Below are 24,795 nucleotides of genomic sequence, written 5' to 3'. Positions count from 1 at the left end.
TACTGTGCCCCTTGCCAGCCTGTGACCCTAGGCAAATTACCTGGTCTCTCTGGCCTCAGTTTCTTGACCTGTGAGATGGGAATAATCACAACAGTAATAACAACACCCCCCGCACAGCGCGTCAGTGAGGATCGCAGGAGCTGATAAACACAAGCACTTGGAAGGGCGCCCAGTTCACGGGAGACTATAAATGTCGTCTATTCATTATTGTCTGGGACTTGAATTTAAAAAATCCCTTCTAGAGTCAATGTCGTTTTCCAGCAACCTTCTGAAGGGAGCGCCGGAATCGCTCCTTCCATTTATAGAGAAAGGAGGCCCCATAGCAGGGAGCCAGTTTCCCAAGGTCCAGAGGTGAGTTAGGGACCAGAAGGAGGCTCAGTCTTCAGGGATGACACTGGCCTCCTGCAGAGCCCTGGGGCACGGCAGTTTGGCCAGGCTGGTGGCAAAGCACAAATTGAGCGAAAGCAACAAAATGACAAGATGGGCTGGGAGAGGCAGGTGGCTCCTCTGTGCCCTCAGGGCCCTGCCTGGTGGGCCCAGCAGTGGAGCCGAGGCCTTTCAGGTGGGGGCAAGTGGACACCCCTGCTGCAGGCCACAGAACACCTGCCGCTCGCAGCTCTTCTCCCCAAAGGGCGCGGCACCTGCTGCCCAGGGGACAGATGGCGCTGCAGGTGCCTTCTTATGTTGGGGGAAGTTGGGACCCTGCCAGTCTCTGTCCCTCCCCCCTTGCATGTCCCATCTAGACCTCTGGGCTCCCTGTTCTTCAGCCCCATGGGTTCGCTGGTTCAGGCCCGGGGTATGTGTGTACCAGGCACTCGTGCCAGTGGGGACATGCCAGTGGGGAACCCAGCAGTCAGGAACTCAGCAATGAGAGCGAGACCCCTTGGTTCCTCATCTGCACCTCACCCCTTTCCAGCTGTGTGGACTTGGGCAGTTTCCAAAGCTCCCAGTACCTCCATTTTCTCCCAACTGTAAAAGGGGGTGGGGATGCTTTAATGGCAGCATCTGTTTTGTGGGATTCTTGTAAGGATCAAAATGGGTTTATTCGTGTCAGGCGCCCAGGACACCATCATCAGCACCATTGTTATTTCTAGCAGCCAGTATGAGCTTATCCTCAGAGTCTGAAATCTTGAAAGCTTTGAAGGTCGTTTACTTAATGCTACTGGTTTCGACCCATAAAAGGTTCCCACTGACCCCGTGAAAAGAGCAATAAGAAACATTTACAGATGGACAAAATGTTGCCTGCTAGATTTTCCTAAAGCAAATTTTCCCTTAGCCAGACATCGTTTTTTCCCTACTCATTGAATGTTAAAATTTATTCTTTAAAAATGAAAAATGGGCAATAATTGATGGTAATTTCTTTGTAAAAATGTTTACTGCCTTTCCTTGACAAATAAAACAGCAGCAGTAACAACAACGAAAGCTGACAGCCCTTGGGAGGCTTTGGGGAAATCCGAAGGGCTGGAGCTAATTGTGCAGTCATTAAGGTCAGGGAATATTAACCTTTAGAGTGTGAAAGAGTCCTTGGAGCTATTTTTTAAAATGTGCATTCTCATGGTCCTTCCCTAGAAACTCTGTTTGGCCAGGCTGGGGGTGGTGCCCAGGAATCTTCAGTGTGAAGCGTTACCTGCCTGATTGAGGTGCAGGTGGTCCTTGGGTCTCTTTCCAGTGGGTGAATCCTCTTGGCTCGAATGTGGGTGGACTCAGCCCTTCCAGGCGCCTGCGTGGTGTTGGTAGGTCCGGGAGCTTGGTGTCTGTCCTTCTGCTGGTGGAGATGTTGCCTTCGATCGGATTCCGTCTCTCCCGGCCATTGTGCCTTGGGGCGACAAGAAGAAATAAATCCCTGAAACCCAAGAGCCGACCCACCTAAGAGTTACACGCACCTTACTAGGATCTGGAAGAAAGAAAGAGAAAAAGAAAGGAGACAGGGCGGGAAGGAAGAAAGGGCAAAAAAGAATCTCTCAAGAATGTAGAAGTGGGCGTTTATGATATTTGATTCATTAATCATTTTATTTTTTTTATTTTTTTTTATTTTTTTTTAAGGTTTATATTTATTTATTTATTTATTTATTTATTTATTTATTTATTTATACAAGCACTGATACAGTCAGAAGCGCGGGAGGGTGAGAGAATTCACCAGAGCCAGAGCGGGGAGCAGAGCAGGCAGAAGGACCGAAGTACACTGCTGAGGGGAGCAGCGGGCGGCAGGAGAGGTCTGCGCGCCATGTGGGACCCTCCTCTGGTGGCCGGGGAGCAGCCGGGGATTGAACCGGCGCCGCAGAGGCTACAGGCAGCTTCGCAACCCAGCGCTCAACCACTGCGCCACCGGGGAGGCCCCATTAATCATTTTATACACACACACTTAAAAGCACACTTTATATAAAATAACCAATACATTTTTCTGCCAGTGATGCATATTTTTTCTATTTATTTCTCTCTCTATTTTACATCATTGTTCATTTTGAACAGTTTGTTTTCTCCTCTCAGGTATAGTCCCCATCAAATTCCCACCACCAAGTCACCCATAAACCATCACCATAGTCTATTGTGCGCTTCCCTTCCCTGTTTTAATCCCTCCCCGCTCCCCTGCTGAATGTCTCTGATTTCTAGTTGCCTGCTTGTTTTGTCTCCCCCCTCCCCAATCCCTTATTTGGTTCCCCTGTGTTCCTTCTATAAGTGAGACCATCGATATTTTTCTTTTTCCTACTGACTTATTTCACTGAACATAATCCCTCCCAGCTCCATCCAAGTTGCTGCAAATGGCATGAATATATCTTTTTGACTGCTGAGTAGTATTCTGTTGTGTGCATGTAACATATCTTCTTGATCCAGTATGATGCATATTTTTAAAACAACTGACAGTCTAGAGAAGTAAGGAGAGTTTTTATGACGTTGGTAACTGTCCTCTACAGCAAATATGTTTTGTTAAAGAAAAGGAAAAGGTGGAGTTACCACTTGGAGTTGCCTGATGGTTGAAAAGTGTACATAAACTCTTCCATTGTTCAAATAAAGTAAATTGAGAGGGATGTTGAGAGATGCTTGACAGCATGAAAAACATTTCAAGGACCTGGGTAGAAGGTGCATTTCTGTGTTCTGAGAATTGTTTGGTTGGGGCATCCTCACCTTCTGTTTGGTCATTGGTAACGTTTGTCAAATTCGGTGCTCCATTCTGGGATAGAGTAGAAAACAATTTATATGTGGTACCTTCTCTAGAGGAGGTAAATATGAATCACTAATCTTGCAAATGGATGTATAATTAGAATTTGAAGCATGGATTTTTAAGAAGGGAGCACAGGTCTCTGAGAACATGTTACAAAGATATCTGACTTAATTTGGGTGGGCTTCCCTGAGGAAGTGACATTTGACCTGAGAGCTTAAGGCTAAATAATAGTTAAATGAATGAAGAGAAGAGAAAAAAATTCATGCTGTGAAAATAGCATGTGCAAAGGCCCTGGGGGTGGTGTGAGATGAGGTTGGTAGAGTCACAGTATAGCAGCTTGTCTTTATTCTGAAAGCAATAGGGTTTCACAAACAAAAGCATGATCTGATCTAGTCTGTTTTGAAAAGGAGGGAGGGATGGTTGCCAGTCAGCCGGGGTTTGAATTCCAGCTCTGTTGCTGTGTGGGTTTGAGTAACTTGCTCAATCTCTCTGTGCCTCAGCTTCTCACCTGAAAATGGAGATAATGATAACATTTACGTGCTTGGGTGGTCTTGGGAATTGAACAAGTCAGTATACATAGAATTTGCTTGGAACAGACATGCGCTTGGCACATGGTAGTTGCTCAATAAACATTAGCTATTATTTTGCTGAGGATAAAATCTCACTAACTCACCTCTTTAGGCATTTACTCAAATATCACCTCTCAGCAAGGCTTTTTCTAATCACCTCATCAGAAGTACATTTCCTCCGCAGAATTCTACTTCCTCCTCTATCTTGTCTCTCTCCCTGGCAGTTAGCACTGTGTGACACTAAATTTTACTTATCTATTTTGTTTGTTATCTGTCTCCCCCGACTAGAATGTCAGCTCCACCAGAACAGGAATATTTCCTGTTCTATTTAGCACTGTATGCTCAGTGGACTGTATCCCAGTGTCAGACATACAGAAGGTGCTCAAGAAGTGGTAGATAAATAAATGCTGACCTGTTAATCTAATGCTCTAACCAACCCAACACTTCATTCACCAGCAAAAGTAGCAAATGGGGGGAGGGGGCCCAAACCCTGGAAGTGCTAGGGGCTGGGGAGAGGAGGTTTTGAGGCACAGAGATTTGGGTGATGGGGAAGAAAGTGAAAGTCTTTTATAAAACTGGTCCAGCCGTCTGATCTTCCTAACCTGATTAATCACATTACGCCTTTGTCAATATCAACATTACCTCAGCCCTGGCCGCGGCAGCTGCTCAAGCATCAGACTTATTCAATATTTAAGAAGCCCTGCATTGCAGGCTAAGACTTTGGGCTGCATGTGAAGGAACAAGCAGCAAATGCTCAGGGACCGTCTCTGAAGGATGGGTTATTTTTAAAAGGAGAGAAACAAGAAAAGGAAAAACCCCAGAGTGCTCGCCCTCCCCTGATTTTCCCAGTTCCTGGTAGATGTTGAACAGTCTCCCTGAGTTACAAGAGATCCCTGCTTAGATCCACAGAGGAACTGTAGACCAGGGAATTTGGTCTCTGGCCACTGGTCACTTAGCATTGCCCAGCAGTGGTCCGAATGCGGCCCCCACACCTGCAGCATCAGCCTCTTACTAAAACTGCAAATTCTCAGGCTGTGTCCAGAACTCCTGAACCTGAACCTTGGGGTGCCAGTCTGCTCTCAGGAGCTCTTTGTGCTGATGCATGCTCAAGGCCTCAAGTTTGAGGGGTACAAGCGTGACAGAAGGGAAGCGGCGAGGGTGGGGTTTGGAATAGGGGGTCCAGGCTGATGGTGTTCAACCCCAGTTGCACATTAGCATCACCAGGAGCACTCTCAAAAGTAGGATGTGGGGACCCAGCCCCAGAGTGTCTTCTTGCTTTGTGGGGATCCTCCTATAGGAATTTTGAAACTCCCACCCCTGCATGATTCTAGGGTGCCACCAGGGATGTCACCCTTGGCCTTAGAACAAGCAACACCCTTGTGTGTTGCTTGGCAAAGGGTGACATCCCTCTTACCTAGCACCAGTGTGCTTTTCCTCCTACCTCTGGTGTCCTCTTTGTTGATATCAGTGAAGTGGACCCTAAATCTCCCATCTTATGTGTCTTGCAAGGAAATGATGAGGCTTGAGAGAGATGCTGTGGTGAAACCTGTTGGGCCTGGAAGGCAGTGCAGAGGGAGAAGGGAGGGTCTCCTGAGGGTATCAGCATCTTTTGACAGTTCTTGCCCATTTTCTTTGGCTGCTCCATCCGCCCCCTCTCATGCGGGGAACTAGGGCCAGAGCAATGCTCCCCATTTTGAGATGTTAAAAAGATCATAGGAGGCCCTTCAGTTTGGAGGTTACCCCCACAGCAAGAAGGAGGTGGGCATGAGCCTCTGAAGGCAGAAAAACAGGAGGAGCTGGGTATAAATGCAAACCTCCAGAGCATGGACAGTAATGAAGACTTTACCCTGGAATTAGCATTTATCTCCAGTGAGAGCTTCCAGGGACTGAGCGTCAGTGTGGGCCGGCACTGTGCTCGGAGCGCCACAATCATCTCAATGGCTTCTTTCACCAGCCTCCAGAAGAGGGTACAATGTAACCCCATTTTCCAGACAAAGGGCGAGATGCAAGGAGAAGGGCTAAGGATCCTCCCCAAGGCCTCAGGCTGGCAAGGGACAGAGCCAGGACCAACCTTAGGGAAGTGTCTGGACTTGGCCACTTCATCTAAACAGATCCTAAGTGAAACACAGGTTGGCTTCCCAGGAGTCATAAGACGCTGAAGATGTTTCCAGAAACACCAGTGCAAGGACTGCGGGGGAGCATCACCTCCTCCACCTTCTCTTGCCTCTGAATTCGAACCCTTCGCGCCTGCCTCCTCCTGACTTCACTTCCACGGAATAAGAACTTGGTTTCCACACAAGGCTTTTGTGTCCCAGGAGCCAGCAAGACTTGTGGGATACATTTTAGTTTCCTTCCTCGGTTTTCACATGGCAGCTTGGCCATGCAAAAACCACACCAAAAACTCAAATAACTGCAACATCTCTGTTAAAGAGAAATGACCTTCAAGCTTTACATTTTTTCCTCCAAGAAGAGCTGAAATCAAGGCCAAGGGGACACAATCCTCACTTGTCCTCAGCTTTGAAAGATGAGGGACCTCCTGCTCCCTCAGATCAGCCCTCATCAGTGACCCGCTTTATGGTAGAAACAGCTGGCAGCCTGACTAAGAGAAATCACTTCTGGCTCGCCCCTCGTCTGCAGCAAATGTCTCACCTCTGCAGATGTTCTGTGGACACTTGTGGTTGTAAACATGCTCATAAGCCCCATTTTCTGAGTCTTGTAAACCAGCATATGTACTTATAAGCCCAGTTCTTGTTCTTTATCCGATCAGACTCCAGCAAGGCTGTGTGCTGGATGGTTCCTGTAAGTTTTCCATCTCAGGCGAATCCCCAAGACAATAATATGCTCACTCTTGGCAGGTTTCCATCCTTCAGATTCACCTCGTTCTTCCCCAGAAAGGTGATGATGGAGGAAGAGGTTTTCAAATGCACCTTTGGTTTCTCGCGGGAGAAGCTGGCCAGGAGACAAGACATAATGACAGTACTTTGTAGGTTCTTGGCACTTTTCCTCCCAGATTGCCTCCTTGCAGCAATTAAATTATTATCTGCCCTTTGCCTCTACCACACTTGGAAAAATAAAATAGAAAATGGAACAAAGCACTAAGCATTTGTCTCACTTCATAGTCCTTGTTGTAAGAGGGAAAGTGGAGATACAGGAGCACTTGCTGGTGAGAGTTTATACACACACACACACACACACACATATACATTCACACAGCATTCTATGTTATGTACATATGTTTAGATATTATGTTATATGGCTCATATGTAATATCTATTTTCTACACACCCGCAAGTTCACTGAAACTGGGGGGGTGAAGTACACTACACTTGCCTCTGTCCAGGGTCCTGAGCCTCATCTCTGATGGGAAGCTCTGCTCATTTCTGTGCGGTCTTTCTCAGGAATGAGCGCTTCTAGTTTATTGTTGCTGTTGTTTTCTGTCTCCATAAGAAGTATGCAATTTTCTCAATTCCCAAGTCTATCAGGGGCCCAGCGTAAAACTGAGGAGAGTTCTTAAGAGGCACAAAAGCACTGGCAGGGTTAAAGAAAAAACAACTACGGTTAGCGAAGCACCAGGAGTTAGCAATAGTGGGGAGTGATTACCACCCCTAGTCCTGAAAGCAGAGAGAGAAATAGAAATAACATTGGAAAAACCAGATGGTGGCTGGAGATGTAGTTGTAGGAGACAACCTCCTGGCCTTTGCTGAGGAAGGCAGTCAGCCCGTGACAACACTGCTTCCCCCTCTATCCACTGTCCCCTAGTGCTCCCCATGGGCCAAATCCAACTGGAAACCAGAAGATAAGGGAGTTGACTGAAGCATTATGGACAACCCAGCCTTCCAGGGAAGGAGATGCAGGTAGAAGAAGGGTGGAGCATGGATGTCAAGGGCTAAGCAGAAAATATGGCACATTGCCAGTGTCAGTTAGCTATTGATGCCTAAACGATCACTCCCCAAACTAGTAGCCTAACACACAACCATTTATTTGCTTGCCATTCTACAATTTGGACTGGAACCATCTGGATGGCATTTGTTGGTCTTGCCTGGGGTCACTCATATGGCTACAGTCACATGGTGGATTGATAACAGATAGTGCCAAGTGGTCTTGCTCGCCAATCTAGTGATTAGCTGAACTCTTGGCTGGGAGATTTAGTTTTCCTCCATGTGGGTAGACTAGAGTTCTAACACAGTGGTAGCCCCAATGAAGCACTTACCAGCTTCCTATTGACCACACAGAGTCACATGCTAACTCAGAGTTAGCATGGAAAGACCTGCACAATATGGAGCGCATGTTCATCAAGGGACACCACTTTAAGCATCTGCCTTGCTGCCCCAGTACAAAAAGAATGGCAGCCTGTGTTCCCCACTTTTGCTGCTGGCTTCATATACTTTTGAGAGCACATGCCAGGTCCTGGCTATTAAGGAAATGATTTCTGGCAAGTTTGATGTTGAGAGGGTGTATATGTCCATGACCAACCCCAATGTAATACACACTTCACCTGCTATAGTGAGTAGCTGTGAGAAAAGAGAAAGTAAATCAGCTTCAGATGTGCTTTTTTTTTTTTTTTTTCAGGTGACAAGTATCTCCTACTGATAGCCTCAGCGGAGCTTTATTTATACATCAGAAATTTGTTATTTGATCATTACATCATTCAATCATGCAATTTTATTTTATTTTTTATTTTATTTTTTTTAAATAATTTTATTTTTATATTCCCCCATACAATTGCAAACGCCCCATTCTGACCCCAATCCCTCCCCTCCCGCCCCCCACCCCCCAAAAAGTGTCTCTGGTTCATAGTTTTTTGTTGATTTTGATTTTCACTTTCTTATATTCATTTTCCTGGTCCCTTATTTAAGTTTTCTAGATTCCTGCTATGAGTGAGACCATCCGGTATTTTTCTTTTTCTGTCAGATGTGCTTTGAATGTAATGTCTCCCCAGAAGATTTTAAGTCGGGGGGTAAACCATGACGCATCTGGTGTAACTTGGAGGTAGTGTGTGTGTTTGTGTGTGTGTGTTTGCATGTGTGTATGGGGGGAAGGTGTATATATAGATGGAATCTGACACCTGGAGTTTGAATATAGGCTCTGCCATTTGTTCAGCGGGTGACTTTGGACACTAATATTCAACATCTTCCTGCCTCAATTTCTTGTTGTGAAAGGTAACTAAAATTGAGTTAAGAATTAAATTAGATAACTCTGTGCTATGTTCAAAGCACTTAGCAATGTGCCTAGGACCAAATGAATGATGTATATTTATTGAGGCTCCCATGAAGAAGGACAGGGTGGAGGAAGAAATGGCGGGGGTGACTCAGAACTGGACAGACCTATGTTTGACTCCCAGCACTGCTGCTTACTGACTCAGTCGGGGGGATAATCCACTTGACCTTTAGAAATTCCAGTGTTTCTATCTGTAGTGGGTTCAGTGGTGTCTCTGAGCAAGTGTTGTCTGAGTCAATGCTCCTAAATCACCTAGTGTGGCCCTTGGCAACAGTGAATGATAACTGCAGGACAGCTGCTATTGCAGGCTTTGTATCCTGGAAATGTGACAACTTGCTCCTCTTTATTTAATACACATCACACACTAGGCGCTGTCTAATTACTTTACAGGTATTAAGTCATTGCTCTTTCAATATCCTTATGAGGTGTCATCATCTTCATTTCACATGAGGAACAGGCACAGAGAGGTTAGGCACTGTCCTGACATTACACAGCTGGAGAGGAGCAGAGCTGGGGTTTGGATCCGGCACCTCTCAGCATCTGCACCCCTCTGCCTCCAGCGACGGGGGTCCTAACACCTGTCTGCCTGGAGATTGTGAACACCAGAGGCTTTGGGAAAGACATTGCTCCATCCACATGTGATGTTCTGATGCTTGTTTCCATGGGGATGTGGAGAGAGAGGCAGGAACTTTGTGGTTCATTCATGTTCTGCCGCCAACTCCGGCAGTTTCATTTTGCTGTTACTTTCCTCCACCTGGCGCCAGGCGGGCCTGGGCAGGAGCGGGAGCGGATGGAGGCGGGCCTTCGAGATCTATTATTCATGGGCGCTAAGAGGAGCTTTTCGTTCTTTCTCAAGTGGTCTCGGGTTTCTTAGAATCCATACTCCAAAGAAATGGCCGGGGTTGATTGAACAAGACAAGAAGTGTCCTTTCTTTTTTTTTTTTTTTTTTTTAATAGAGGCATGCTTTATTTATTTGTTTGCTGGTTTGTTTGTTTTTGTTTATACATGCACTGGGTACAGTCAGAAGCGCGGGAGGGTGAGAGAATTCACCAGAGCCAGAGCGGGGAGCAGAGCAGGCAGAAGGACCGAAGTACACTGCTGAGGGGAGCAGCGGGCGGCAGGAGAGGTCTGCACGCCATGTGGGACCCTCCTCCGGTGGCCGGGGAGCAGCCGGGGATCGAACCGGCGCCGCAGAGGCCGCGGGCAGCTTCGCAACCCAGCGCTCAACCGCTGCGCCACCGGGGAGGCCCTAAGAAGTGTCCTTTCTGACCAGAGACTATAACCCAGGTTGTTTTGGGGGGTGGGGTTCAGGCAACACCTATTGAGGGTTCGCTCTATGTCAGCACTGGGCGAGGCAGTCGCTACTACTCTATTTCCCACTCCAACCTTTCAGCAACCCTGTGAAGTAGATGCTGTTCCTAACCTCATTTTGCAGCGGAGGACTGAGGCTTTGAGAAGTTAAATATTGTGCCCTGGCTCTCCCAGCTTGAGTTTATTTGGGGGCTAAACTTAGACTACCCAGATCTGTGTCACTCCAAAGCCTGAGCACTTGATGGGAGATTTTGTCATTAAAATTGTAGTATGGGCGAAAAGGAGTCTGTGTGTGTGTGTGTGTGTGTGTGCGTTTGTGTGTGTGTGTGTGTGTGTGTGTTGTGGCAAGGCAAGAAGACAAGTAGAACCCTTTTCTGGGCCCTGATTGCCTCTTGTTCACAAGGATGTATTGAAAATATGCATTTTCCCTGAACAGGGAATATCTAAGTATTAAAGAATATTTAGTCTTTCTGTACTACGAAAAGAATGGCTCCGCCTGCCTGACAAGAGAGTCTGGCCAAGTCAAGGAGTAAGTGCAAGGAACGGCTTACGTGTAAGAGGGAAGAGCCCATGACCTTGAGCCAGTCCTTTCCAAATGCAGAAGGAGACTATTTCAGAAAGCAGACTGCCCACTTTTTAGCAGCCCCAACAGACCTTTTGCTGCTTGTGCTTGATTGCCTCCAGTGACTGGGACCTCATTACCTTTCAAAATAGCACATCCTCTTTTTGATACTGCTAATGAATAGAAAATAGCTCATTACCTTAAGGCAGACTCCTTCAGTGTGCAAGTTGCCTGTTGGTGGTGGGTTTGCCAGGGGTTGTCACGAGCACTGTCCAAAGTAGCAGTCAAACGTGTAGGAATTAAGGTGACACACACCTGGCCTATACTGTGGCTGCCTCCACATGCCTCAGGACCTTGGACAGGTGAATCCGCCGCTCTGCATTTTGCCTTGGGAGTGGGAATAACCTCAGAGCCTGCCTCACAGGTCAGTGTTAGAGATAACATGGGGTGGTTTATGGAAATGGCCCAGCTGAAGGCTGCTGCTGTTAATTTCTATGCTACCTCATCTTTGCTGAGTATAGAACCTCAGGGCAGGGTAGTGAGCCAGTCAAGAGTCAGGCTCTGGATTCCATTCCACCAGGTTCCTAATGTGGCCCCCACGTTTACTAGCTGTGTGCCCTGGAGAAGTTACTTAACTTCTCTGTGCTTCAGGTCCTCCACCTCTGAGAGGGGGATCATCATCATGTCTTGGGTCATTGTAGGAATTAATGATTTATGTGCCTAGAGCAGTGCCTGGCATATAGTAGGTACTCAAACTGGTGACTCACCCCATGGGGCAAGTGAGGAGAGTTTAATGAAGAGATTGCTTATAAACAATTGCACAAACTAGCAAGGTTAAGGGAAACTGGGGTGCTGAAACACCCCAACATCCAACAGAGGGAGCCATCACCATCTCCAGGCTCAGAGGGGTTGGAGTGGGGATGATTATTGGACCCAGGAAAGAAAGGCTTATATCGAGATGTCCTCCTGTCAAGAGCTGTGACCTTCAATAGGGAGCCGCAGCCAGCCCATGGGGCCCCGCAGGAGGGCGCAGGACATCCCCAACCCCGCTCTCTGCCCTCCCTGCAGTCAGTTTTCCACCGGTGCCCCCCACTAGGCAAACCCAACCAGAAGTCAAGGGGCAAGAGCCCTGTTGGTTCCATCCCCACAGCTCAGCCTACCTGGGCACTGGGCAGAACAGAGGGAATGGATCCCGAGGGGTGAATAGAAGTGTCCAGCAACAGTGAAATAAATCAGAAGCGGAAAGACAAATGCCAGATGGTTTCACTGACATGCAGAATAGGGAGAAACTAAACAAAGGGTCCGACAAACCCAAACCAACAGCAAACTCTTGACACCTGACAGTGGAACTGAGGCTACAGGAGGGGAAAGGGAGAAAAGCTGTGGGTGGAGGTGCAGGGGACTGTCGTGGAGGACTCCGGGTGCTGGGGTGGGGTGTGCTGGGGTGACTGCCTCCAAATCACAGTGCTGGAAACCAGTGTAGCCACAATGTAAAAATTTACACTAAAACATGCAAGTATATTGGGGGAAAACCCTGCATGCAAGAAAGGAGGGAGGGAGCAGGGAAGGAAGGCGAGGGCATCTCCAGCAGGCTGTTGACTCTGAGGTGGAACCTTGGATGCCGCCTCTGGGCAGCCCGCGGCTGTGTGGGAGCAGCACGTTGAGTTGCTCACCTCAGTCACACTGAGGGGAGCACAGTGGTGGACGGAGCAGTGTCGTCCGAAGGCTCGTGTATACAAGGCCAGGTCTGAGTCCCTGGATACTCCACCGTGATCCGTGTGACCTTGACAAACCCAGGCCTCAGGGACGGAGGGGCCGCCGGAGGGGCCGCCATCTCTCATCCACAGAGCGTGAGATTGGTGAGGACCCTCCCGACGGGAGGAGGGGGCTGCCGCCGTGTTGAAGGGGGCAAACACTTCTCTCTGCTCTGAGCATTTGGTGCCTGAGACAGAGCAGGGTTTGGGGGGGCACGGGTGGTGTCGGGGGTGCGATGAGATTAACGGCTGCAGATAACTCAGTTCCAGCTGAGTTTTAATTGGAATGAGGTTCGTTGCAGCCTGGGTGTGAGTGGCAGCCAGGGGCCATTAAGCTAAATGACTTGTTTGAGCACGCAGACCTAATTGCATTTTCCTGTTTGGGGTGAGTGTGTCTGTGTGTGTGTCTGTGTGTGTGCGCACAAATGCAGAAATCGGTCCGGAGCCTGTCCGCCTTTCCTCGCTCGCCGCAGCGTATCAGGGCAGAGATCAGCTCGGTTAACAGCACAGCAAAGGCGAGTTTCCACATTATCAAGGAATCGGGTGATTGGCTGGACTGGGCAGGGAGCCCTGCAGTGTGCTCTTAACAGTACCTGCATCTGGGTTTTGTACTTTGGTCTTGGGGTTTGTAGACTCAGGGCTCAGAGGGGTTCCTAACCCAGGGGAGGACGGGAAAGTGAGCTACCCCAGTGCCCAGGAACATTCTCCCAGGGACATCAGTTCTGGAAGCTCTGCTCTGCCTTCCGTGTATGTCACGGGCTTCTCTTGTGGACTCATTTCGGATGCATGTCCGGTTCTGGCTAAGTGGCTGTGTGTCCTTGGGCAAATGACTTTACCTCTCTGGTCTGGGTACTAAAAGGTCCTATTTTCTCAATGATTATCAAGACCAGATGAGAAATCTGATGTGAAACGCTTAGCACAGCCCCTGGCCAGCAGTACGCATAGGCAGGGTGAGTCGGGGTGTGCTGCAATAGCAAACAAAACCCCAAATTTCAGTGGCTGAAACAGCAGAGACTTGTTTCTCGTGGGTTCTGCCTGGTCATAAGTGGGTTGGCAGGGAGAGACTCTTCTGCCTTTGTCTTCATACAGGGACCCACATGAGGGGCACTCCCTCCCCTACATCTATGAATGTACAGACCGGAAGGGGGATTGTGGTCAAGTCTGCCCTGGTCTTGAGTTTTACCTGGAGCTTCCATTGGCCCAGAGAGTTCGGGCAGCCGCTCCCCGCTTCCTCAGGGAGGGGTGGGGTGCCCCGGCCATGCGTGGGAAGCCAGATTATTAAGTCATCAGCAGTAGCGCAGCGCTCAAGAGTGACCTTTGCTTTAGTGCAGTGACGATGCCATCACGAGAACGTGGCCCACGTTATTTCTGCCCGCTTTCCTCATCACGCCTCACGCGCAGTCACGTCTCTCTCACGACATGGACACATCCTTGGAAATCCATCGAGACGTGATTTTGTTGTCGTGTGAACACTAGAGTGTAATTACACACCCGCGGATGGTGTGGCCCGTGACACCCCTAGGTGGGCCCACCGCGGAGACCCAGCCGCTGCTGACGGAAGCAAATTAAGCGACGCCTGGATGCACACTCAGCTTCTAGAAACCGAATCATTTCCCTCTTGTGCAGGAGTTGGGCTCCAATTTCTCTAGGAAAACATAATGTTACTGGGCAGAAGGAGGGGCACCTCGGGACCCCCAAATCTGCCTGCTCTACATGGGTTCTGCCATCTGCTGTATCAAGACAAAACATCCTCTAGCATGGAAGACTTTCAATGGAAAAAAAAAAAAACTTGTATACAATGAGTGTGCAATAAGGAGAAGAGTAAAATAAGAATAGAGTTAAAATAGTGTCCAAATGAAACACCCAGTTACCCATCCCCTCGTGGGCAAATGCCCAGCCAGAGGGGGGGGTGCCCAAAGCAGAGCCGCTGAGGCCCAAAAGCCTGCCATAAGGCTGAGGCACCTTCTGGGGGGACCCTCAGGAAAGGGGTGGAAGGGGCCAGGCAAGTGTGGAAGGAAAAGAGCAAAATCAAAACCCAAAAACCTTTAAGAGATAAAGGCTGCCACTGTCCACCTCTCCGCCGTCCCCTCACCCACGTCACTGTCTCCTCCCATGTGCCCCGAGTTCCCAGGACAAGGCAAGGCCGAGAAGCAAGTGCAGCTTCTTCACGTGTCTCTGCTCCCCATGCCTCCTCCAGGGCTCCTTCTTGCCTCTTGCTTCTTGCTTCCTCTCTGTTTCCTCTTCCTCTTCCCAGTCTTTTCTGCTTGCACCTCTCTGCTCAGCTCCGCCCTTCCTTGGGGTGGGGCAGGGAACCTGGAACCTCCCCTTTCCGTATCACATGGTTACAATAAGGAACATCATTATTATTAATAGCAAGTTAATGACAGGTGCCACTTGACAAGGGCATGGTTTGTGCCCGGCCCTGGACCACTGGCTTCGCCTGCCTCATCTCATCTAATCCTCACAGTAACTCTATTTTGAGATGGGCCCTCTGATTATTCCCTCTGCAGATGCAGAAACCAAGGCTTGCACAGGAGAATAGACTTGTCAGGCTGATGAGCAGCAGAGTGGGCCTGGCCCCCAAACCCATTGTCCCCTTGCTGGACTGTCTGCTAAGAGGATATGGTTGAGGCCTCTGGATCTTTAGCTGGACATGGAGGTGTCTGGGAGGACAGTGCTGGGGACACATGTACTTTCACTGTTGACCTACAACAACAGGGATTCATTACGGGCCCCACTCTGACCTGTTTGCCCCCCTTCCTGCCCCCAGTCACCCCAGGCTTCCTGGTGAATCACTCCACTCCCTAAACACTCCATGTCCATTGATGCCTCTGAGCCTTTGCTCACTCGGTTCCTCCATCCTTTCCTGCATACTCTAGCTCACCCTTCAAGGCCCAGCCCAGATCTCCCTCCCTCAGGGAAGGTCCTCCCCAAGCCGCCCCCAGGCAGAATCAGTCCCCTAATCTGTCTGCTCTCATGGCATTAACAAATCTAAGCCTTCTCTGAGCAGCCACACACTCGCACATCCACACACAGACATTTCAGAGGAGGGAAGAATTAGGCTTTGTTTTTAATTAATGCCAGCTCTCTCATCCCAACTATGAATACCGCCACCTCATTTGTCTTATTAAGTACTTAGTTTTGCTTTTAATTAGTGCTGCTTATTGTCACTGAATTTTAATTGTCAGTGCAGGGTCTCAGCAGGCCTTGGTGAAGATGCTTTACAAACTTTTCCTGTTCTCCTCCAAAGCCCCAGCTTGGGGGGCAGTGCCTGTGAAGAGGGGGATGGGAGGTTTCACAGGGGGGATGGAGGTGGGTGAATCTTTTTCCAGGCCTCAGCCATTCCCGAGAGCCCTGAGATTCCCCGTTTGCTGCAAGGTGTCTCTTCCGACAAGGGCAGCTCAGGAGGGTGGCAATGGCGAAAAATCTATTCAGATTTGACTTGGGGAAAAAAGGGACATATTGACTCGTGGTAGCCAAAAAGGCCAGGATAGGCTCAGGTGTGGCTGGATCCAGCCTTTCAGCAGCATCATCAGACTCTGTCTGTGGCTCTCTGCACCTTTCCCCTCGGGTGGCAAAAGTGATCGGTAGCCGCCCCCGTGAAGAGAGAGGGCTCCTTTCCATAGAGGCTGGCAGCATCAGGGCAGACCTTCACCGGCCAGGAGTGGGTCATGTGCCTACTCAGGAACCATTGGTTGTACCCAAGGAGAGCAACAGACACATCAGCCGGATCTGTCTGGATCATTGTCCCACCTCTAGGGACCACCTGGGGGTGAGCCCCCCTGAGGCAAACAGATTGATGGTGAGCGGGATGGTTTCCTAAAAGTAAGCTGGGGTGCTGGTAACCCCCCAAAGGGAAGATAAATGCACACACTACACTCCAAGTGCCATGTTGATTGTCTTGCCTGCATGTCACACCTTATTCTTTACAGCACCCCTGGAGACAGTCTAGTGTAAAGCGCATGGTTGGGCAAGAGTTTGTGGGTACACATCCTAACTCTGCCAATCACCTACTGGGTGGGCAAGTCACTTAATCCTTTGAGCCTCAGTATCCCAAAACACAAGCTGGGGATACTATTAACAGGGGCCGGGAGAACTGGAGACGGTCATTCACAGAAAGCACTTAGCCCGGGGCCAGGCACGTCTGCAGCATGTAATTGCCATCCTCATTTTAGTGAGAGGAAATAGGCCCACAGGTCAGTGCCTGCCAGACACACGGGCTTGTAAGCTCCAGAGCAGTGGCGGCTGGGCCCTGGGCCTGCCTTCAAAGCCGGTCGATGGGGACTGTCCTGTGCGGTTCTTTGGAGGCGCATGGCAGGAGCCCTCTGTCACCGCTAAGTGGCAATGGGAGAGCTGCACGGAGGGGACGGCGAGGTGGCAGGGACCGCAAAGGTGCTTTGGTCTCGAGTGGCTCTCAGGCTCTCTCTGTCTTTGTCTTGGGCACCGACCAGCTTGGTGTAGAAGGAGCCAAGCCTTGTCGTTTCAGCCTTGGCCCGGTTTGGGGGGCTCTGGAACAAAGAGGAGCCAACAGCAGCTGCATGCTGGATGTAGCTAACGTGCAGGGGACCCTGGGGCTCTGGGAGAGGGGGCTGGCGTGGCCAGGCGGGCAGCAAACAGAGAGAAGCAGCTCACCAGGTGTGGGGGGCAGGCAGGAGATGGCCAGCTTTCTCTTCTGCCCCAAGTGCCAAGCAGTCACAGCTGGGTGCCTGGTTGAGCCAGAATCGCATCTATTCATCACCTCTCAAAACCCTCCTCAGGGCCCTCATCACTCAGACAGGAACCGGAACGCTCCTCTTTGTCTGGTGCCCCCTATGGCCTCCCACGACCACTCACACGACCACTCGGTTCCCTCCCCTTCGCCCGCTCGTCACTCCAGTCACTCTGCTCTTCCTGCTGTCTCTTCCACATGCCGAGCACAGACCCACCCCAGGCCCTTTGCACTGGCTTTTGCCTCTGCCTGGAATCGCCACACATATTTGCCTCTGATGTCCGCACAGCTCACTCCAGTACCCCCTTTGGGTCTTTGTTCAATGTCGTCTCTTGGTGAGGCTCCCTCTCAATTCCCAGCCCCCCTCTGTGTTAGTTTTCTCTGAAGCTCATCCCCAGCTGGTGCATTTCCCATTTGACCTGCTGGGTTATTGCCTGCCTGCCCCCCACTTTGTTCATTTGTCTTCACGTAGCCCAGAGCCTAGAATAGCGTCTGGAACGTAGGAATAAATGTTCCATAAACCGTTTTTGATTCTTCCCATTTCTCAGGAGAAGCTAGTGAGCTGCATTTTTAATTAAATCGGCACTTTCAAAATATTGGCTTAATTTTCCTTTTAAAAAGATACTGCATGGGCCAAACAAAGCAATTTCCATCTGGATCCTGTTCGTGGCGCCCCCACTCCCGGCCCCTGACACCACCCTCATTTGAGGCCCTTGGAGTAAGTTGTATTTCCCACCCTTCAGAGAGTTGGAGTGACTTCTTCCGGGCCCCTAATTGAGCACTGATGGACTGGACTCGGGGGAGGCGGGGAGGGACAAGAACAGAGACAGAGGGGTAGAGCTGCCCTGGACACTGTCCAAGCTGGCGGCTGCAGGTTCTGCTGTGAGCATCTGGTTTCATTCCAAGGCTGGGCCTGAGAGGCTGACTGTGCCATTGGACTGTGTGCAGGCAGTGGCGGGCAGCTGGACAGGTTCCCTGCGGCCCCCTGAAGGGCCCACGGCCCCGCCAGCCCTGCCCCGCCCCGCCGAATCGCGCTTGGGCACCTGCAGCGCTGAAGCCAAATGGACTTTAAGAGTTGTTTTATCACTTCAGCTCACACCTGCAGAAGACAGGGATTCTAGCCAACAGTGCGAGAGGAAGTCGAGGGGATGCAGGCAGAACAGGATGGGAAGGAGGAGAGTGAGGGGGGCCTGCGCCAGCCCCGGAGGAAACTTACACCCAGGAAAATAACTGGAGCTCTGGCTTCCAGGGGAGGCAGTTATTTTATGCTTCCGAACTTGCTGCTGCAGGACTGGGTTTTTAAAAAAAAAATTTTTTTAAAGATGTATTTATGCATATAAGAGCTGGGGTGCAGGCCAGAGGTGCAGGGGGTAGAGGATTCACCAGAGACAGAGCGGGGAGCAGAACAGGTGGATCTACTGAAATCCACTGCTGAGGGGAGCAGCGGGCGAGACAGGCGAGGTCTGCTGCACCATCTGGGTAGCTCCCTGGCCGGCTGGGGATCAAGCTGGTGCTGCAGAGGCTGCGGACATGATGGACGCGGCAATCAGAAGAGCCTCCTTCCCTAAGATCCTCCTTTCTCCTCCCACACGAGGCCAAGTTCCCTAGAAGCATAAGCTGTGATGAGCCTTCCGTGCTAGCGCAGCACTCGGGGAGTGCTCCCAGGAGGACCCTCAGGGAAGAGGGTGCAGGACAAGGCAGTGGAGGATCCCCGGCAGGGGTGTGGCTTCTGCTGGAGCCTGGCCTCAGCCGAGCCCACTGGGAGCTCAGAAGGGTGCTGGCACCACCGAGCTGTGCCACCTTGACCCAAGGGGACTGGGCTCTGTACCCTCCTCTTACCAGTGAGTTACTGGCTGGAGCCTACCCCCAGGATGGGTGGCTGCTGGCGTCTCCAGGCGGCAGCTGCTCTGTTGGGTAAAGGCGGGTCTCTGGAAAGTGTTCCTCCTCTCAGCCCTAGTTGCTAATGCTCCTGGGGGTTGGGGTGGTGAGGGTTGGGGTGGTGGTGGGTACACCCCCTGAAAGGCATCCACAGAGTCAGCTGTGCGCCCCCCCACCCCGGCTCCCTGCATCTCCATTCCCAGCCTGGATCTGCTGGTGGACACACGACCTCCTCTCTCAGCCTCCAAAGCTGAAGCAGCCCCCTCTCCTGGCCCAGGAGTAGGCGAGGGCCCAGAGTCCACTCCAGGAATGTTAAGTGCTTTGCCGAACTGACCAGCGCTGTCCCGTGTGGCTTCTGGCCTGGAGGGCAGAGCTGGGTGGTTCCGCTGGGCAGCCAGCCAGAAAGCTTGGACTTTGCTGTTGGAATTTCACTAGGAAATGGGCTCTTACAGCGCAGGGAGGGCGGGCACCGGGCTCTGCCTCGGGGCCAACACGAGCTGGAGATCAAAGCTCAGGGAGCTGTCACTTGCCCCAACCCTCCCAGGGCCCCGCAAGGGCCTGTCTCATCTCTGCAAAGAAGGAGGCAGAACATTCAACTAAATGTCCAGCCGCTCAGACCACGGGAGCCCAGGAAGTTTGTTACTTGGGACTGATTTTCGGCACCCGACGGTGGCCCAGGGGGCCCGGGGCAGCCACGCTCAGATCCTGGCACAGGCCACGAGGAGCCGTTGAGGCTTCCCCAGGAGGTAGGCGCGCGGCCCCAGACCACCTGTGTCTCCTTCCTTTCCCTCTTTGAAGTGGAAACACTGAAATGCTCCTTTTCATCTGGGAAGATTATGTCAACCATGTGGGAGCAGTGAAGTGGCTTTTCCACTGGGGTCTTCTCTCCCACGTGTGCAACCGCCAGCCCCTCTGGCTTCCTCCACTGAAGGTTTACTAATTGCACAGGCCGCAGGGCCGGAAGGAAGGTGTCTCCCCAGTTCTCATCTCTCCGCTTCCCGAAAGACACGGCTGCTTTGTAACAAGACCTGCAGGGACTTGAGAACACACTGAGTGCACTAATCTGCCTTCTCAAGTTTTTTTTAAAGAAACTTAAATATAACCTCCATGATCTTTCTCCTTGCTCTTGGGCTTAATCTGGGGCAGAGTGGGTTGGGGGTTTGGGGGATGGGGGGATGGAGAAGAGCACAGGGCGCTCAGCCATACTTAGGAGTTTAGATTTGATTCTAGGAGCAATCGGGAGCCATGGAGGACTTTTGAACATCTTCAGTATTTCGCTTGATGCTTTTGCTGATATATACACCTGTTGAATGACCAGCCAGATAAATGCAGAACGTTTTCAGCCACAGAGGCCCCGTCCTGCCCCTCCCCAGGTAGGGCACTCCCCTAAGTTAGCCGTGGATGGTCTCTGATTTTTATCACTATCCACAGCTTTGTCTGTTCTTAACTTCATGTGAAGACCAGCAAGTAGAGAATTCTCTTTTGCTCCTGGCTCCTGAGGACCATGTACAATGTCTGTGAGATGCGTCCTTGCTGTCATCTTTATCGCTGGCCGGTATCCCAGCGTGCAAATAGACCACGAGTTCTTTATCCACGCTCCTCTTGGGCATTTGCCTGTTTGCAGGTTTTAGCTATTGTAAATAGAGATGCTGCAGGCATCCTCACCTGTGTCTTAGAACATGAGCACTTTCATGGGGGGGTCTACTTAAGTGTAGAATTCTTGAGCTATAGGGTAGATGAATAGTTACCTTTAATAGATCTGCCAATTTTCCAAAGTGGTGGCACCACTGATCCTGATTTTCTGAGCTGTAATTCACATATCCTGCAGTTCAGCCATTTGGTAACTTTTAGTGGATTCTCGGAGCTGTGCAACCATCACCTCAATCAGTTCTAGAACATTCTCCTTATGCCCCAAAGAAACCCTGCATGCCTTAACCATCACCTGACAGTCCCCCCACCCTCTCCCAGTCCTTGCCAACCATATTCTATAGATTTGCCTATTCTGGGTATTTCTTAATAATAGAATCCTCTGCTATGTAACCTCTTATGACTCTGTTCACTTAGCAGAATGTTGAGCCTATGTTAGAACTTCATTCCAGTTTATGATGAATAGCATCCTGTTGATGGATTTAACACATTTTGTTTATCCATCCATCGGTTGGTGGAGTGGTTTCTACCTTTCGAATATTATGAATGATGCTTCTTTGCATGTGGAAATAGGTTTCCCTTTCTCTTAGGTGGTGGAATGGCTGGGTCCTGGGTAACTATTTAACTGTGGGGATGCTATTCTTACCAGCCATGATTCATGTCCAGAAAGCTCTCCCGGGACAGACTGAAGTTGACAAAGGGCAGGAGCAGAAAGACTGATGCTGAGGCCATGTCGCTAGCCAGGCAGGGTGGTGGCTGCATCAGCAGAGCAGCCGGGGGCAGAGGGCAACCGGAATCTATTTTGCTGTGGTTAAGAAATAAATTACTGGGGCCTCCCTGATGGTGCAAGGGGTTATACCGCAGTGCTATGAGGCTACCCGCAGCCTCTGCAGCACGAGTTGGATCCCAGGGAGTGACCCACACGGCACAGCAGACCTCTCCTGTCTTGCCCGCTGCTCCCCTCAGCAGTGCATTTCGTCAGTCTGCCTGTTCTACTCCCCGCTCTGTCTCTGGTCAATCCTTTCACCTCCCACACCTCTGGCCTGTACCCCAGTTCTTATAAATAAATTTTATTAATAGAATTTATATAAAAATTTTATATAAATTTTATAAATAAATTTTTATACATAAATGCATAAATACATCTTTAAAAAAGAAATAACTTACTGTTTATTGGGGTAAAATAAATTTATAAAATTAGTGTTTATAAATAGAATTATAATGAAAGTACTTTATTAATCAAAATTCTTGGGATAATAACTAAAGGGACTGTCTGTGCATTACAGGGACTTGAAAATATTTGATAAAGAAAAAAGTGGATAAAGACACCCGGTAGAGGACACTAAGGCAGGACTCAAAGCTGTCTGTCCTGTGGGTCACTACCTGTTTGTCTTTTGAAATTAAAAAGAAGTTGGGTCTTTAAAAGTTGTTTTACAAAAATGAAAAAGATGGAAAGCTCTTGGCCACTCTCCCATCTTTTTCATTTTTGTCAAGCAATTTTAAGATATTAAGATAATGAAATTGAGTGATAAACACAGCTGCTATAAGAACACATATTTTCAGTGCATCATGAAAATTGTATTATCTATAAATCTTCTTGCTTTCTTTAGTTATTAAAAATGGTATAAAAATAAAAGTTGTTTTACTCATTTTTTAGAACCCCTTCCCAATCCACATTTTATTTCTATATTTATTTATTTGTTTAACTTATTATTATTTTGGGAGGACTCCTCTTATAACAGATCACCTAAAGTTTCCTAAGACAAGCCAACAGATTTTCTGACGGCTTGGGAGAAGACAATATACCAAACAAGCAAGTAAAAAGCTATGGGTGACTCCAGGATTTGCGGCCTCAAAACACTGAGAAGTGTTTTTGTTTTGGGGGTTGTTTTTTGTTTTTCCTTGATCAAGGCCAAGTTGACTGGTCGATGAGTCAGATGCCATGTTCTAGTGGAAGCACCCAGGACTGGGGGTTAAGAACTGATCACCCCCACTCTGGATATGTGGCCTTGTGTCCACTGGGAATAGGAAAACCACAGTTAAGGAGGGGAGCTCTCCATGCTGGCCCACTTCTGCCGCCTGGCAGCTGTCCCTTCCCACCAGACACTTTCTTTTGAAGCCCGAGTTTCCCCGGCAGAGAATGGTAACACTAGGTGAAGGTCCCTTCCTTCTTTGTGTCCCCTGCAGTGCTCAGCATTGAGTAGCACTTGAGCAAGAAGGGGTGGCTGGACTATCTGGGTGATGTCTCTCTGGGTTGGTGTTTTCCAGAACCACTGCACCTCCACCATGACGGACACCGTCTTCAGCAACAGTTCAAGCCGCTGGATGTGTCCCAGTGACCGGCCTCTGCAATCAAAGTAAGTGGCTGCATCTTCCTGGAAGTGGCTTGTTTGGGTTCAGAGCAGTCCTGATAATTCTTTGCTTGAAGGAGGAAAGGAACTAGTAAGGAAAGGCCCAGAATTTCCTTCTTGTGTTGGGGAAAGGAAATGGTGGGAGTTTCTCCACTGCTTTTATTGCTCTGTGGAGGTTGAGGCCACAGGTTCAATCCTGAGCTCTCTGACCCACAGGATGGGCAGCCTGGTGGGTGGAAAGAGCCCTGGCCTGGTGCACAGCCTGACTTGGCTCTGGTTCTAGGTCCTGTCAGTCAAATAAGAAAATGGAACTCTATCAGAAGTTGTGAATTGGCAGGCCACCAACTGACCCTGGCTTGCAGAAGTGTGCTTTTCATTTTGGGAAACTGGTCTTTAAAAAGTTGGGAAATTTCACTTCACTGTCTCAATAGCTGGCATGTCTTTCAAAAGTCGGAATACCTCATGACACTGGATCAAAATTTTACCATGCCAACATTTCAGCAGCAGCTGAATAGCTGCTAGTATTTGGATTGGCAAATCATCTCGAATTTTCTTTTTTTTTTTTTCAGTGCTCTCTAATTTCCACAGTCCTCACCATTCCCTATTGTATCTCTACTTCAGCCTACTTTATATTACCTGTTCATCCCTCTTGAATTTCATGGAATGGATGTTTTCCAAGTTTCTTTAACTGCAACTGTCTGTGGATTTTATGTTGGATAGTGTTTTAGAGCCAGTTTCAGAGTTTAAATTCTAGATAAAAAGAACAGCTGAGAATATGGTTATTTTTTTTTTAAGATTTATTTATTTATTTATACAAGCACTGGGTACAGTCAGAGGTGCGGGAGGGTGAGAGGATTCACCAGAGCCAGAGCAGGGAGCAGAACAGGCAGACTGATGAAATACACTGCTGAGGGGAGCAGTGGGTGGCAGGAGAGGTCTGCACACCATATGGGACCCTCGCTGGTGGCCGGGGATCAAACCGGCGCTGCAGAGGCTGTGGGCAGCTTCGCAACCCAGCACTCAACCGCTGCGCCACCAGGGAGGCCCAGAATATGGTTATTTTTATGGAAGGAATAAATGTAGGTTGTAGTTATCCGCCAATGGTTGTGGCTTGGCCAAGGTACCTGGAAAGGACTTTTAACAGGAAACCTTCCTTGCTGGAGACCAGAGTTTCTACCCTCATCATTTGTCTCATCTATGAAACATCACTATTATTCTTGCTAAATTGCTCTCAAAATGTCCACACCTTTATTTAGCAAGGCATTTGAGATCCCAAGAGGATGTAAATGGATAATCAGTTCACGTTCCCATGAGCAAATGCAACTGTAAAGATAAATATAATGAAATGAAACAGCATTATTAAATTCCAACTACGTGGCCTTCCCAGGCTCTGAAGCTGCCCGGCCCGCCATTTCTCCTAAAAGGAGCTCAGCATGTGAAACACAGGTGGTAAAGACCTGTCATCACCTAATAGAGACCCTTTCCTTAAGTAACCATAAGGTTAAAAAGGAGTTTGAAAATGGAAGGTTTGTCTTTGCCAGTATTTATCAATACCGCCTTGCCACTTACTATTTCATTACATTCTGTATTATTATTATTTTATTTTTATTATTATTATTATTTTTATTATGCTGTTT

At 49.2% G+C, this 24,795-nt stretch overlaps 1 protein-coding gene across 1 annotated transcript in view; it reads left to right on the top strand.

Annotated features, from left to right (window-relative positions):
- The window catches only part of RPH3A (rabphilin 3A), a 111,702-nt gene that overhangs the window by 33,988 nt on the left and 52,919 nt on the right, over positions 1 to 24,795 (top strand). The window contains exon 3 of the mRNA XM_037511538.2: positions 23,076 to 23,164. Within this exon, the coding sequence (XP_037367435.1) occupies positions 23,094 to 23,164 (71 nt within the window). The 5' untranslated portion in view covers positions 23,076 to 23,093. The remainder of the gene's footprint in view (positions 1 to 23,075; positions 23,165 to 24,795) is intronic.

This window comes from Talpa occidentalis, unplaced genomic scaffold, assembly GCF_014898055.3.
Source record: "Talpa occidentalis isolate TD23 unplaced genomic scaffold, MPIMG_talOcc4v2.1 talOcc4.14, whole genome shotgun sequence".
Classification (NCBI taxonomy): Eukaryota; Metazoa; Chordata; class Mammalia; order Eulipotyphla; family Talpidae; genus Talpa; species Talpa occidentalis.
Note: the sequence above shows the minus strand (reverse complement) of the source record. Positions and strands in the feature narration are given on the sequence as shown.